Source organism: Pelodiscus sinensis, chromosome 1, assembly GCF_052426305.1.
Source record: "Pelodiscus sinensis isolate ZL-2025 chromosome 1, ASM5242630v1, whole genome shotgun sequence".
Lineage (NCBI taxonomy): Eukaryota > Metazoa > Chordata > Testudines > Trionychidae > Pelodiscus > Pelodiscus sinensis.
Window position 1 is genome coordinate 271,318,506 of NC_143052.1, and position 15,923 is coordinate 271,334,428.

Sequence of the window (15,923 nt, forward strand, 5' to 3'; positions counted from 1 at the left end):
TATTTGTCGACCACCCAGGTAAGCCTCCTGGGATGAGGTTTACCTGGGTGGTCGACAAATACCTTTGATGTCGACACCCGCGCGTCCAGACTATCGCGCTGAGCCGACAAACAGCTGATCAGCTGTTTGTCGGCTCAGCGCGGCAGCCATGTAAATTTAAATGAAGCGGCGATTATTTAAATCGCTTCATTTTACTATGTCTGGTAGCCTAATCTACATGCCTCTGGCGACAGAGGCATGTAGTCTAGACGTACCCTTTGATTATGATGTTAGAATTATTTTGGAGACTGTGTATAGCACTGCGTCAAAATTAGCTTCAGCAAATTAGCATCAAAAGCTAAGCATGGGACACTTCCAGACCACGCACTGGCCTCATTAGCAGTGGCATTGCAATTGACAGGTACTCTCCCCCCCCCCTTCTTTTTCTGTTATAAATTGTGAGGGTCCTTCTTTCCTCCACTCTGCCCGTCTGAGGACGTGGGTTTTGCCCATGAAAGCTCATGAGGCTATCTGTATTTGTTAGTCTTTAAGGTGCTACAAATCCAATTGTTGAAGCAAATATATACCAAACAGAAATAGTGGATCTTATCTCAAGAGAGTTATTTTGGAATTTTTAAAATGTACACATTATTAAATAGTATGACTTTTTTTCTGGAGCAGATGTGGAGGGAGCAGTATTTAAAAAAATTACCAATTAAAGAAAGTATTTATATATACAGAAAAAGTATAATACAATTCTTGACCTAGAATTCATTGCTCTGAAGATGGACATTTTGAGTTTGTGGGGGGATGCGCTAAACTGTTGGTTGTCTTTAGTATACAGTGGGTTTGGGGTCAGTAGTTGCAGATGTATGGATTCCAAAGGTTTCTGAGTGCAGTTTCGTTGCACTGAAATAAAAATGGTTACTACCTAAAGGTGATTGTTTACATGTAGGCACTTCAGTTCCAGCTCTTCTTTCATATTAATTTTAGTTTTTTGTTTTTAAAACAAAAATTCAGTATTAAAGAGAGAGAATAAAGAAAATATTTAATTTTGGTATTCTTGGGTCTCATAGGAATCATTAGATCATCTAGTCTTTTTTTCTTTTATAAAACTATTGAATTTATTTAAAAACAGCTAAAAAGATTTCAGTTATAAAGTAAGTAGTGAATCTGGAAAGTATATTGTTTCCTGTTTGTTAAAATTATTTGTCCACTAATGCTTTTATAGTAGTGTCAAAAGTGATGTGGGATGTCTGAATTGGTATTTAAATAAAGGAATTTTTTTAGGGTATGGTAGATAATAGGGGCCAAAATTATTGCTGTAGTGAACACCTCAAGATCTGACCTAAATGGTTTAACTTGCTTTTTTTGTCGCATGCACTTGTTTGCAACATCCATGTAATCCTTTCTTTTCCTTTTTCCAAACAAATACTCTCTCTTAAAAACAAACAAATAAATAACACAAGCATAGCTCTGAGACACTCTCCAACGGCCAACCCAAAATGCAAACAGAGTTATGTTAAGGAAACAAATTTCAGTTCAAAACTAAAACATGATTGTAAGTAACAGGGTTCTCTTTTTTTTAAACTGAAAAATGTCTTGACAGTGTTCTTTTTAAGATAGGTGGAAACTTGTGGCATATGCCTGCCAAAGCTTAATTATATTTTATTATCTTAAACCTCTCATGTGGCTGTACTCATTTGAGTTTTGTTTGCAATTTTGCATATTTCTGTGAATGGTAGCTTATTTTTGTGTATGTTTGGTTGCTTTTGTTTGTTTTTAGCAAGATAAAGGTGATTTGAGATGCACTTTGGAATGTTTAAATAACAAGGATAAAGTAGTCATGATTTGTACATGTTCATATTCTTCAGTATTTGTATCACCATTCATAGGGTGAGGTTTCTATATTTAGCCATGTGCGTTTTTGGTTCTAAAGGATTTTCTCTCAAAATGTGTTAAAGTTTATGCTGTATCTTGAGTTTTGGAATCAAAACTAACTATGGTGCCAGAGATGAGTGCAGTCTTTATCAGTTACCTTCATCTAACCTTCATTCAGAACCATTTACTCTGACTTTTTGGAGGATGAAAAATAACAGGTTGTAGTTTTGACTGTTTTGCTCACTGCAGGTGACCAACTGAGTGCCATACTGAATTCCATTCAGTCACGGCCTAATCTCACAGCTCCTTCCATCTTTGATCAAGCTGCAAAACCTCCCTCTTCCCTAGTCCACAGTCCATTTGTGTTCGGACAGCCCCTTTCCTTCCAGCAGCCTCAGCCACAGCTTCAGAGTAAGTCTGTCCGCCTTACCTGCCTCATCAGTCCATTTCTGAAGCGTTGCCATTGCTATAACAGTCTTAGTTGCTTACCAGCTACTAATGACCCATCAGTACATCTGTCTGGTTTTGTTCCTTTGAGTTTGTTTTTTTTTAATTCAGAAACTTGAGTTAATACTCCCAGAGAAGCATACTTGTGCTGTTTTAATTTCAGTATTAAAATTATTGTATTGATTTGTGTATATGTTCTGCAGCACAGTTGGTGTATTTATGAAAGTGTGTTTCTAATATAGTGTATAGTGGTAGGATAATAAAGGTAAATACAGGAATTATAGTATTTTGCATTCTTTGCAGTAATATTTGAATACGTTTTGAATACAATAGATACACATTTCATTTTTAAAATGTTTGTTGCTTTCTACATGCATTACTTTGTCATAATTTTTCATTGGCACATTTGAGACTTTGGAGTTAGGGCAACATAATTCATTAACAAAAAGCATTTATATCAACTAAAGTCAACTAGTGGCATGCTTATGACCATTGGCACCAAAAAGTTAACAAATATTAACCTAACTGCTGATGGAATTGAGAAGAAACTGTTGAGCTTTTACTCCATTTAGCAATCATTATAGATAGCAGATGTGATCATCTTGGAGAGGTATTTCTCTTTATCTCCAGAACAAGTATAGTACAGATAGCAATAATACAAGCCACACATATCAGTCTTTCAGCGGTGCCTTATTACTTTCTTGTAATAATCACAAGCCACATCAGTCAGTAAAGTCTCTGTCTCCTCATTCTTTATTGTATTCTTAGTGAAGACACCAAAAATGTGAATTATGATAGTGGTCTGTAATGTGTATTCCTGCACAGCAAGAACTAGATTGAGATATCCAGTTAATTTCACAAAGCCTTCTCAAAAAGTATTCAAGAACAAGCATTTTGATTGTGCCTGAGTCAAAACAATGACCAGGAAGTGAAATATTAAGCCATTTAGACACCCTCTCAGCCATCCAATATCAGTGTAACTATAAAACTGGCTATTTTGTAATTGAATGATACGTTTCTTTATAATTTTGAAAATAAAATTAAAAACTAATCTATTTATCTCTCTTACTGATACACATCTTCCTTAAGTCTGCTTGACCTGGTGTGTGGTAAATTAATTTACATTTTAAACTATGGCTAAATACTATTGTCCTCATCCTGTAAGTCATTGCATACAGGTGTACTGCTGCATCAGCATAGAGTCTTGTTGAAGTCACTAGACTGCTAGAGGGGAACAGTAAATTGGAGGACTCGCGGCATCATCCTAAAATGGTTTGTTCATACTGTGTTACCTAAAAACACTTTTTGGAAAGGTTGACTTTTCTATTAGACTTTGTTTTCCTGAAGAAGTAGCTTTTTTTGTTTAACATCTTTCATCGTGGGGCACTAGACCACAATAATCTCTTCTCATTTTTGTCACTCTTCATTTCTACAGTCCTTCTTGGTATTTTGAGGAAGAGTTTTGCCAATCATTTGAAAGAAAAATAAACTGTTAGGATGGTGTTTTGCGTTTTTTACCCACTTGTCACATTGCATTTGAAAATGACTCATTGGACCTTTCTTGCCAAAAATGAAGTAATCTAATATGCCAGGTATCTCTGAATATGGGTGGGTGAAATAACTACTCTTGCCTTTCCAAATTATATAATTCTGCCATATATTTGGAATGATACTTACTTACTTTTTTTCTTCTTTGTTATGGGCTATGTCTTCTGATTATCTTTAGTCAGTAGAGCAGTTGTGACGTGACAGGAAGCAGCTAGATCGGTGTCTTTTTATGAATTTGGTACCACTCACCAACTTTGTACTACATTATTTCATCTCTCCACTTTTCCAATAAAAGATATTCTGCTTCTTTCACCTTCTGTCCGCCATTATTCACACCTAGTATTGTCCCTTTCTCTGAGAGCACAGGACAATAGTTTCAAGATGGCAGATCAAAAGATTGATGAAGTAATATACTCAAGAGAAATTATGTTTATGAAGGAATCGTCTAGTGGACACAGGAGTCAAATCTACTTTGAAACTACAGTGAAGCCTCTTAGTTTGTTCAAACCTCCTTAGCATCATTTAATCTACTTAAATATTTATAGTGCACTTATCACTGACTCACTTTTCTCTCATGGTGGCTTTTCCCAATATGAAAATTTTCACTGATAATAATGGAAAATTGGGCTTCCTTCACCCTTACTCTCCTGGCCCCAACAAATCCTCATTAAGCTTAGTGAGGATATGCCAGTGACTCTTTGGACCTGCAGCTGCATCAAGGAACACCAAAACAATCCTCAAAACGTCAAAAAAAAAGTCTGAGATCATGTGGTACCGCTCAGTCTACATGATATACGCTATGATATAAAGGAAATCTTGTATATCCAAATACTACAAACAATGTAAGGAGGGAAAAAAACCTAAAGTTAAACCAAACATTTCAAATTGCTTCTCAATAGAGGAATAGGATTTGTCAGAATCTGATAACTCAGAGGCACTGATGACAGGCACGTTTCTATCAATACTTTGAAACTACAGTGAAGCCGCTTAATTGGTTCAAACCTCCTTAGCATCATACAGGAAACAAATGCTGCTTCCAGGCAAGGCCAAATGAGTAAGGATTGTTAAGAAAATTATATTTTCGTTATCTTCCGTAACAGGAACTAATAATATTGGTTAAATAAGATAATTCTTATAGATTGCATCCAGTATGGTTACAAGGAAATACTTGTGTCTATCTGTAAAACACACTCTGGCAAAGCTCTGATCATGCCCCATGGGTCTTGCACTTCTGGTGGATAGTGTTTGCCTCAGAGGCTCACTGTGACCCTTCCCACAGCCTCTTCTTTTTCTAGAGGCAAAGGTCATATCCTACTGAGCCTACTCATCATAGGCAATCTTTCACCCTCCATAGTTCTGGTTCCCCTCTCAGGGTCATATTCTGTAATGGCATGAGGAAGGGTTGAGGGAGACCTGAGCCTGCCCACTACTCCAGGTTACAGCCCAGGAACCCTAAGGCAGCGGCAACAGACAAGGTTCTTCTTCGGGTAGTCCCCGTGGGTGCTCCACTTCTGGTGTCGGGCTGGTCCCGGCGCCGCAAATCGGAGCTTTACAGAGCTGTGTGTGTGTGTGGTCGGGCAGCGCGCGTGCACTCCCGTTTCGCGCCTTTCATCTACCGCGCGCTGCCCGGCTCCCGCCAGTTCTTCTCATCCGCCTTGGGTCGCAGACGGAGCTTCCCCACTCTCTCCTCAAAATTTCCCCCTTCTTCCCTTCGGCTGTTTGCCGTGGGGAAATCTCATAACTTTTACTGTTAAAATATATAGCGCGTCTAGCCCCATCGGCAGACGCGGTTTAAAAAAAAAAAGAGAAAGAAAAGAAAGAAAGAAAGGAAAGAGGATACCGAGAAAGAGCAGTGCTATATATATATATATATATATACTGTTGGCGTTTTTTTCTGTTGCCTGCTCTGGTTACCAAAAAAAAAAAAAAAAAAGAGAAAGGAAACAAAATTTAAACAGAAGGAAAGTAACACAGAGGAACCGGGGACGCATACAAGCGGCTGCTCTTAGTCGGCGGTAACGCTCAGTCCCCACAACTCAAAATGCCGGGCTCCCCCGGCTTAAAAAAATGTGAAGGCTGTGCTGAACCAATGCCGGTGTCAGATGGGCACTCGGCTTGCATTCGCTGCCTTGGGGAGACTCACATCCCCCAAAAGTGCACCCACTGTGCCAGCCTGACGACTAGAGCCCGCAAGGAGCGGGAACGTCGTTTGAAGGAGATCCTGTTTGATAAGGCTCTCATGCCTTCCACTGCCTCAGGATCCTCTGCCTCGGACCCCACGACTGATAAGCGGAAGGCTCCTTCTGAGGCTTTGCCCTCATCAAAAAAGAGGAAAGCCTCTCCTGCTCACTCCCTGCCAGCTGCTCCGCAGTCGCGGGCAAGTGCAGGTGTCAAGCCGGGCACTTCTCGTTCGAGGGTAACCCGTGCTCCATCGGTGAATAAGCCGGCCGGCACTTCAGAGTCTCGACAGCCCCCTGCTCGGGATCCTCACCCGGCATCCGGGGCTTCTTAAAGAGACAGACGCAGCGGCGCCAGTTGTATCGGTGCCGGCTGCTGAAGGGCTTTTAACCATGGCCCCTCACAGGGAGCTGTCCTCAGCACCGGCAGGGGATCAGCGTGCTCATACTCAGATGCCTGCTTCACAGCCCTTAACTCTTCACTCTCCAGGCTCTACGCAGCCAGCAGCATCAACACAAAAATCAAATGCCCAGGGAATCTCCCAGTGTACCTCGCCAAGGTCTCACCACGAGCCATCCCCTCACCGTTGTGCCTCTACGCACCACGCAAGAGACCATGGGCGTTATTACCACCACAGTCTCTCATCTCGTCACTATTATGATAGAGAGCGTAGCTGTTCACACCAGAGATATTCAAGATCTCCTTCTCCTGCGAGACGCTCACGATCACCAACTCATTCACCTAGAAGTACATATTACGTCAGGTATGACAGCACTAGATCTTCTGGACGCTTGTCCCCTGCAAGGTCTGGCCGGCACTATACCCATCGTTATAGACCGGACTATGTTGAATCATCTCATCGCAGTCACTCTCGATCTCATCGCAGGTCTCCATGTTCCTGTAGGTCAGTTAGTCCACGCTCTGAGCGCTCGGAGATCTCCAAACGTTCTCCGCTACGACGCCCCGTATCTTCTCGTTCCCCCACGCATTGTTCTCAAATGTCAGACCTAGAGGAAGGGCAACTCTCGGAAGCTGATCAGGATATGTCCCCTAATACCAGTTCACCACAGCCTTCTAGGGATGAACCGCTGTCTATGGGCGAGAAGTCACCACCGGACGATCTTAAGGAATTCCAAGACCTGTTTAAACGTGTAGCGCAATCTCAGGAAGTGCAGCTCACTGAGTCTCAAGCTAAACAGCATAAGTTGTTTAAGAATCTGCACCCTAAACAACAGAGAAAGATTGCACTCCCGGTAGATGAAGCCATCTTAGAAGTGGCACAGGATATCTGGCAGACGCCAACATCGATACCGCCCACTAATAAGAAAATTGATAAGAAGTATTTTGTCTCATCCAAAGGTCTGGATTTTCTTTTCAATCACCCCCAGCCGAATTCCCTGATAGTGGATGCGGTTCGTCACAAGAACAAAATGCCCCAATTCAAGAATTCCCTACCGGATAGGGAGACAAAGAAATTGGACCACTTTGGTCGGAAAGTTTACTCCTCCTCAACCTTGCTACTGCGGGTTGCCAATTATGCTGCTCTGTTATCGAACCATAACTTTGATAATTACTCTAAGTTACCGGAACTTATGCAGCACCTCCCTGACAGTAAGAAGTCTCTCCTTAGATCGGTTGTCCAGGAAGGTTTCACCGCATGTAGAACAGCCCTTCAGATAGCCGCGGACATTGCCGACACAGCCGCGCGAGCGATGGTAACAGGCATTGCGATGAGGAGAGCTTCCTGGCTATTGTCAGCGGGAGCCCCTAAGGAGTTGAACTCCAAAGTGGAAGATTTACCCTTTGATTGCCAGAAGCTGTTTGCCTCTACTACCGATGAGATCCTCCATTCTGGCAAGGACTCTCGTATGACCCTCCGTTCTCTGGGGATGTACACGTCACCTTTTAAACGCAGACGATACTACCCCTTCCAGAGGAGATATGATTATTTCCCCTATAAGCAGCAGCAACAGCAGCGTGGATCTGACCAGCCTAGATTCAGACAGCGCCCTCAGCGCAAACATCAACAACAGAACCGCTCTGCTGCTCGACCTTCCCAGAAGCAGCAGGTTTGACTCCCGTGTGGAGGACGCGAACATGTCTCCACCGGTCAACACTCTAAAGCCTGCAATCATCACCACCACCCTATTCCACCACCGCCTGAGGCCATTTCTTCATCAATGGGCCACCATTACCTCGGACCGATGGGTCCTAGAGGTCATATCGGGCCTGACAATCCCGTTCGCATCAATCCCTCCGACCACTCCTCCCACCCCATCCCTTCTCAGGGACCCGTCTCATGGGGCCGCTCTTCGAGAAGAGGTTCTTCACCTACTCGAGATTGGAGCCATAGAGAGAGTACCCGACGAATTCCGAGGCAAAGGGTTCTACTCCAGGTATTTCCTGGTTCCCAAAACGTCCGGAGGGTGGAGACCCATCCTCGATCTGAGGGGTCTGAACCGTTTTATCCGAAAGCAGCGCTTCAAAATGACCACCCTGGCCAAGATCATGCCAGCACTAAACAGAGGAGACTGTTTCGCAGTCCTGGATTTGCAAGACGCATATTTCCATGTAACGATTCACATAGCGCACAGGCGTTTTCTCAGATTCGTAGTGGGCGACGACCATTTTCAATACAGGGTCCTGCCTTTCGGCCTCATTTCGGCCCCAAGGGTGTTCTCCAAGACACTAGCGGTAGTGGCTGCCCATCTTCGAAGGATAGGAGTCGTTATCTTCCCCTACCTCGACGATTGCCTCATCAAGGCACGCACCCAGTTAGAGGCTCAGCACATGGTAGTCGCAACTCAGGAGTTGTTGGACTCCCTCGGCCTTATCGTGAACACTCAAAAATCACGCCCACTACCTACACAGATTTTAAACTTCATAGGAGCGCATCTCGACTCCCAGTCGGAAAGAGTCCACCTTCCACTCGAGCGTTTTCAAGTAATGCAAGACCTGATAAAAACAGTTTTGCACGCTCCAATGCTCCCGGTACGCGTATGTCTCCAGCTTCTGGGACATATGGCTTCCACGACAATCATAGTGCGCCATTCAAGACTACACCTCAGGTGTCTGCAGCATTGGCTAAGCACGGTTTACAAGCCTACGGACCACAGCATCCGCAAGACTGTGGTACTTCCAGTACATGTCAAGGACTCCCTAGTATGGTGGACGAATCACAACAACATGTTGTCAGGAGTCCCCTTCCATGCACCACAACCGTCACGAGAGATAACCACAGACGCTTCTCTCATCGGCTGGGGTGCCCACATGGGCGCAAAAACAGTTCAGGGTCGTTGGTCACTACGGAGATGATGCTCCATATCAATCTTCTCGAGCTTCGAGCCGTGTTTCATGCCTGCAAACACTTCAAGGTATACATAAGAGGTACTGTCACCAGAATTCTCACGGACAATGTAGTGGCAATGTACTACGTAAACAGACAGGGGGGTGCCCGATCCCGTTCACTTTTTGCAGAGGCGATCCGCCTCTGGAAATGGTGCATTCGAAACAACATCTCTATAGTCGCGTCATACTTACCGGGTGTGAATAATACCACAGCGGATGCACTGAGCAGGTATTTCCCCCAGGACCACGAGTGGGTGATCCGCACAGATGTCCTCTTAACTCTCTTCCATCAGTGGGGGTTTCCGGCGATAGATCTCTTCGCAACACGTGCCAACGCGAAATGCAGAGCTTACTGTTCCAGAGCGGGAGTGGGACCTCACTCTCTGGGAGACGCATTCCTCCTTCACTGGGGCACATCACTCTTGTATGCATTCCCCCCTGTTGTACTCATTCCCAGAGTACTCGAGAAGATTGTGATGGACAGGGCACGAGTGATACTTATAGCCCCAGCATGGCCCAGGCAGCCATGGTACTCAACCCTTCGGCAGCTCTCTGTACGAGCACCACGCCGACTACCTTGCCTACCGGACTTGCTGACACAACAGAGAGGCTCCCTGCGTCACCCGAAGCTGGATACTCTGCACCTCACTGCATGGATGGTACATGGTTCAGCGAGTCCGAGAATCTTTGTTCGGACCAGGTGAAGCGTGTTCTCCTGCACAGCAGGAGAGATTCCACCAGGAAAACCTACCTGTCAAAGTGGTCCAGATTTCTATGATGGTGTGCTCCTAAACTCCTGGATCCCTTGCTTTTGCCAATGCATGTCTTATTGGACTATGTCCTCCAGCTGCAGGCAACCGGACTAGCCATTTCATCACTTAAGGTCCACATAGCAGCGATAGCCGCCTTTCACTACCCCGTTGAAGGCAAGTCGGTTTTTTCTCACCCCATGATGGCTAGATTTCTCAGAGGATTGGCTAACCTCAACCCACCACGGAGACCTCCGCCACCTGCATGGAGTCTTGACCTGGTACTTGATGTCCTCACTGGGCCACCGTTTGAACCGTTGGCCACGGTACCACTACCGATGCTTACAATGAAGGTACTTTTTCTTCTGGCTATAACATCAGCACGCAGGGTGAGCGAGTTATCCGCACTAATGTCAACACCTCCCTATACAGTCTTCAACCCGGAATCAGTGATACTGAGGTCTCATCCAGCCTTTCTACCTAAAGTCTGTACGGAATTTCACATAAACGAACCAATCGTTCTGCCATGTTTCTACCCAAAACCGCATGCATCTCAGCGAGACGCTCTCCTGCATACGCTCGATGTCCGTAGAGCTCTGGCTTTCTATATAGACAGAACCCGTACTTTACGTAAGACAGACCGCCTCTTCATTTCAACATCGGGGCCTTCTAGAGGCAAGTTCTTATCCGCCCAGCGCATTTCCAAACTGGTTGTCTCTTGTATCACGACGTGCTATACTATCCGTAAGAAGTCTCTCACCTCGCAACCTAGAGCTCACTCAACACGAGCAGTTGCTGCGTCTACAGCTTTCGTGAAAGGTGTCCCTCTTCGTGACATCTGCCGTGCTGCGACTTGGTCTTCAAATTCTACCTTCTCAAGACATTATGCAATTGTTCAGCACTTCGCCACTGACTCAGCAGTAGCCTTGGCAGTGTTGCCTGCTGCTCGGAATACCGATTCCGAAACACACGTTTAGCCGAGATTACTGCTTCGGAGTCACCAGAAGTGGAGCACCCACGGGGACACACCTCGAAGAACGATCGTTACTGCACGAAGTGAGTAACTTCCTTTTACTTTTACTCCCAGTCTGGCAGCTTTTTTCCCTGAGCCATTTCCACAAATGATCTCTCCTAGTACCTTTCCTCTGGAACCTGAAGAAGTCAGTTTGTGTCTCCACAGCACTCTGCTTTGATTGTGTTCCTCAGCTCACACCCACAGTTCAAATCTTGGGCTTCTGCCTACCTGCAGGGAGGCCTTATAAATCAGCAGGCCTTAATAGGCTGCAGGTGCTTTGATTAGCCTGTTGGTTCTGGTAAGCTCTTAATTGGCCCCAGGTACCTGCTGATGATGCTGCACTAGGCTGAGCCCTGTTTACTAAGGGAAGAGAAAACTGTTCACCTAGAGCTCAGCATACCTGCTCTCTATTAGCATGCGGCAGTCATCTAATCTGGGTCTGTCACAAGACTAACAAATAGAACACCTGATAATATTGACCTGCACAAAGTGGTTGACACAGAATTTTAAAAAATAAAGAGTCACTCCCTTCTTCCCCATTGAATGATATAAGGGAGTGCAGATCATTCAATATGTATCGAAAGAAAATAATTTTCTGAGGCTATTCCAAAATCAGTAGAGACTAGGAAATCAACAGAGATATAAAAACAGGAATTTTAGGGCTTGACTGTCTCACCACAAACCTCTTTCAGCCGCGCTGAACACCATGCCATCCAGAGTCTCATAAACAACCTGGTCTTTATAATCAAATCAGCTGACAAAGTGGGTGCTGTGGTCATTATGAATAAGGCCGACTATAACCAGGAGGTACCCAGACAACTCTCCAACACTGCATTTTACAATCCTCTCTCCTCTTATCCCACCTCGGAATACCAAAAAAACCTACACTGTCTCCTTAAAAGCCTCCCTACAGCTACTCGGGAACAAATCCACACAGAAACCCCTTCTAACCCCCCAACCAGGATTGTTCTATCTGCTTCCCAAAATCCATAAACCTGGACACCCCGGACGTCCCGTCATCTCAGGTATCGGCACGCTCACTACTAGTTTATCCAGCTATGTAGACTCTCTTCTCAAACCCTACGCAACCAACACCCCCAGCTATCTCCGAGATACTACTGACTTCCTAAGGAAACTACAAAACATCGATAACCTCCCCAATAACACCATCCTTGCCACCATGGATGTAGAAGCTCTATACACCAACATCCCACATGAAGACGGATTACAAGCAATTAGAAACACTATCCCAGAGGATAGTGCCAGTCTGATAGCAGACCTATGTAACTTTGTTCTCACCCACAATTATTTCCAGTTTGAGAACAACTTATACCTCCAGATCAGTGGCACAGCCATGGGTACACGCATGGCCCCACAGTATGCTAATATCTTTATGGCTGATCTAGAACAACATTTCCTCAACTCCTGTCACCTTTTACCTCTTCTCTACTTATGCTACATCGATGACATCTTTATGATCTGGACGCATGGCTAAGAAACACTGAAGACATTCCACAGAGATTTTAACAACATACGCCCCACCATCAATCTCAGCCTGGACCATTCTACACGAGAGATCCATTTCCTGGACACCGCAGTACAAATCAGCAATGGAAAGTTAGACACCACTCTCTATAGAAAACCCACTGACTCATTCTGTTACCTACATGCTTCCAGCTCCCAAACAGAACACACCATACAATCCATCATCTATAGCTAAACCTTTCGATACAACCGCATCTGCTCTAATCAGAAACTTCAGGATCTCTACCAAGCATTTATAAACCTCAACTACCCACCTGGAGAAATAAAAAAGCAAATTGAAAAAGCCAGATGAATACATAGAAAACAACTACTTCAAGAAAACTAACAATAGAACACCACTTGTCATCACCTACAGCCCCCAACTTAAACCTGTCCAACATATTATCAATAAACTACAGCCTATACTGGAACAGGATACTAAACTCCGAGAGGCTCTGGGAGAGAGACCCATAGTCTCCTATAGACAACCACCTAACCTCAAGATGATTCTTACCAACAACCACAGGACATACCGCACTAATACCAACCCTGGTACCTTCCCTTGCAACAAACCCCATTGCCAGCTTTCTCCACATATTCACTCTGCTGATACCATTATTGGACCTAACCAAGTGAGTTATAAGATCAAGAACACACATTCCTGCGCATCCAGAAATATCATTTATGCTATAATGTGCCGAAAGTGTCCGTCTGCTATGTACATTGGACAAATGTCTCAGACACTTCGCCAAAGGATCAATACCCACAAAACAGATATTAGACAGGATCACAAAGAAAAAACAGTTTCTTGCCATTTCAACCAGCAAGGACATTGTCTCAATGACTTGATTACCTGCATCCTGCTTCAAAGGCCTTTTAAGACTACACTTGAAAGAAAATCCTCTGAACTGTCATTCATGCTTAAATTCGACACTTTACACTTAAGTTTGATTAAAGACTCTAATTATCTTACCCATTACAAAGATAGCTTCCCCAATTATCACCTCTAATATCATTAGCTCACAGACATTTACCTCCTCTTCTACCCCCCCCCCCCCCTCCATCTCCCTTCTGTTCTGAAATTTGATTTGTCCTTTTCATATGTGTTCATTTTTTTAAATTTTATCCTTTGGTATATATGGTTGTGACAATTTTCTTCCACTATTTGATCTAAGGAAGTGGATCTGGCCCACGAAAGCTCACCACCTAATAAACCATCCTGTTAGTCTTTAAAGTTCTACATAGTTCTGTTTTTTGTTTCAAATTAACTAATGTTTTTCTGAGTACTGGGTTTTCAGTTTTAACAGTAAGAATTAAATAACACAGCTGAGATTTGCAGAATTCAGACAGATTTAAACAGAGAAATCCTATTAAAATCTAACTTATTTAATCTTTGAAATATCCCAGTCTGTAGCTCTAATATAGGATACTTTCTATACAATCTATTGTGACAGACTGGGGTGTGTGTGTGTGTGTGTGTGTGTGTGTGTTTTTGAGGTTTCCATCCAAGGAACCAAAAGTCCTTGCAGATAATTATGCCTCTCGATTCCTCTGTAATGTAGTTAAGTATCAAACCTGTTCACAGATAAGATTGGTTAACAGATGCTTCCCAGGGTTCTACAGCCAAATCAGCTTTAGATTTGGGAACAGTGAATCCAGGAATTCTGCTTTTAAGTCCTGTGCTCTAGCTAGTGATCGCTTTTTGCAGCAAAGAATCGCAACATTGAAATCAATAATTATATTCAAGGAGAATTAGACATCAACAGGAATCAGTGACTTGATCATTTAAAAACAGTTGTAGCTGCTTGAATCTTCTGAGTTGTTTCTGTAGATATCAGTGCCATTTAAATGTAAACATCCATGACTTTAAACTTAAGTCTTGTTTGGTCTTTGTGGATTAGAATGTGTTCATTCATTCTTCACTGCAGTGGCAAAGCTTGTAAATTCCATTCGCAAAATATCTGATTCAGGATGGTTATGTGCTGAGTTTTACAGGCAGGTATATGATAGTTTATGCCATTTACCAGATTCAGTGTTTGGATGGGTGAGGAGAAAGAACCATTAGAATTAACTCAGCATAGAAATATTGTTATATGTTCAGGTTGAAGAAACATGTTTTTGTGGTGATGTGCTTTTTCCTCTTGGTAAAAATGTATACATAAATTCTGCCCCCAAACCTTAGTGCTAATGTTGAGAAGTCAAACATTAGAAAAATTACTATATTCCATCACCACGTTTGTTTTGTTCCCATTTTTGTAGTCTCTCCCCTATTAAATGGCAAAACTTTATATTTTTATTTGTTAGCATATGCTATAAAAACTTGTGCTGTGACAGATAAGGTTGCTACCAGGTTAAACTTTTTGATTTTCATATCCCTAAATGTTGTATTATTCCTAGTTGGTTTTACATTTAATATTATGTATGTGTGTTTTGAAGCTTCCATGCTTCTGCTTAGTTTTAATTTTATTTATGTTTAGTTTTCATGTTGTTCATTGCTGATTTACTGAGAGCCCAGAGTTCTGGCACTACTAGCAGGAATGTTGGTATTCCCAAACTGATTTCCTTCCATACACTCCAGTATTGTTTCTTTTCTCTTGTACAAGAACCATCTTTTCTCTCACATCTGCACACAAAAGTAGTTCAAGACTCTCGCTTGATAACCTTTTGGTTTGTATGTGGACTTTTGTGTAGCTTAAATTCTGAAAACACTCTAATGGATAATATAACATCTGCATGGTCCCTGATAGAGTTTAGGAATAGCTGAATTTAGAACCACGGCAACTATTTACACTTCACACACCCTTGACTCCTAACAGCACAAATAACACACAATCAGCAACCCTGCAATCATACCTGCACATGATTACACATAATCCGCATCAGTGTACTCATTCCTGAGGTTTTTTTATGATTAACAGATACACCTTAAATCTAGAATATTAGGGGGCACTACCTTAAACAAATAAGACTATTGAATTACAGTGAAACATTTGTTGTCCAACACTCTGTTAACCAGAAAACTTTAACTAGCATTGCTCCCAGCCGCAATACTGTCACATCTTCAGATATACAGGCCTAGCTTGGTTTACCATGATTGGCTTTAGTATTTCTTAAATAAAAAATTATCATCTTTAACTCAGAAAAGAAATGTGAGACCAACTGCTTCACACTACACAACTAAAATATTAAAAACTTTAGTTTTGCTATTATTGTCCATTGGTTTTTCCTAGGTTAATGGGACTCTTAGATAACCA

General features: G+C 43.0%; 1 protein-coding gene across 19 annotated transcripts in view; it reads left to right on the forward strand.

Annotated features, from left to right (window-relative positions):
• Positions 1-15,923, forward strand: part of MYCBP2 (MYC binding protein 2) — a 376,578-nt gene that overhangs the window by 278,658 nt on the left and 81,997 nt on the right. For 15 of the 19 annotated variants that reach the window (XM_075918843.2, XM_075918845.2, XM_075918849.2 and 12 more), the window contains one exon: positions 2,110-2,271. The exons of the other annotated variants lie outside the window; for them this stretch is intronic. In XM_075918843.2, the coding sequence (XP_075774958.2) occupies positions 2,110-2,271 (162 nt within the window). The remainder of the gene's footprint in view (positions 1-2,109; positions 2,272-15,923) is intronic. 19 annotated transcript variants of the gene reach the window in all.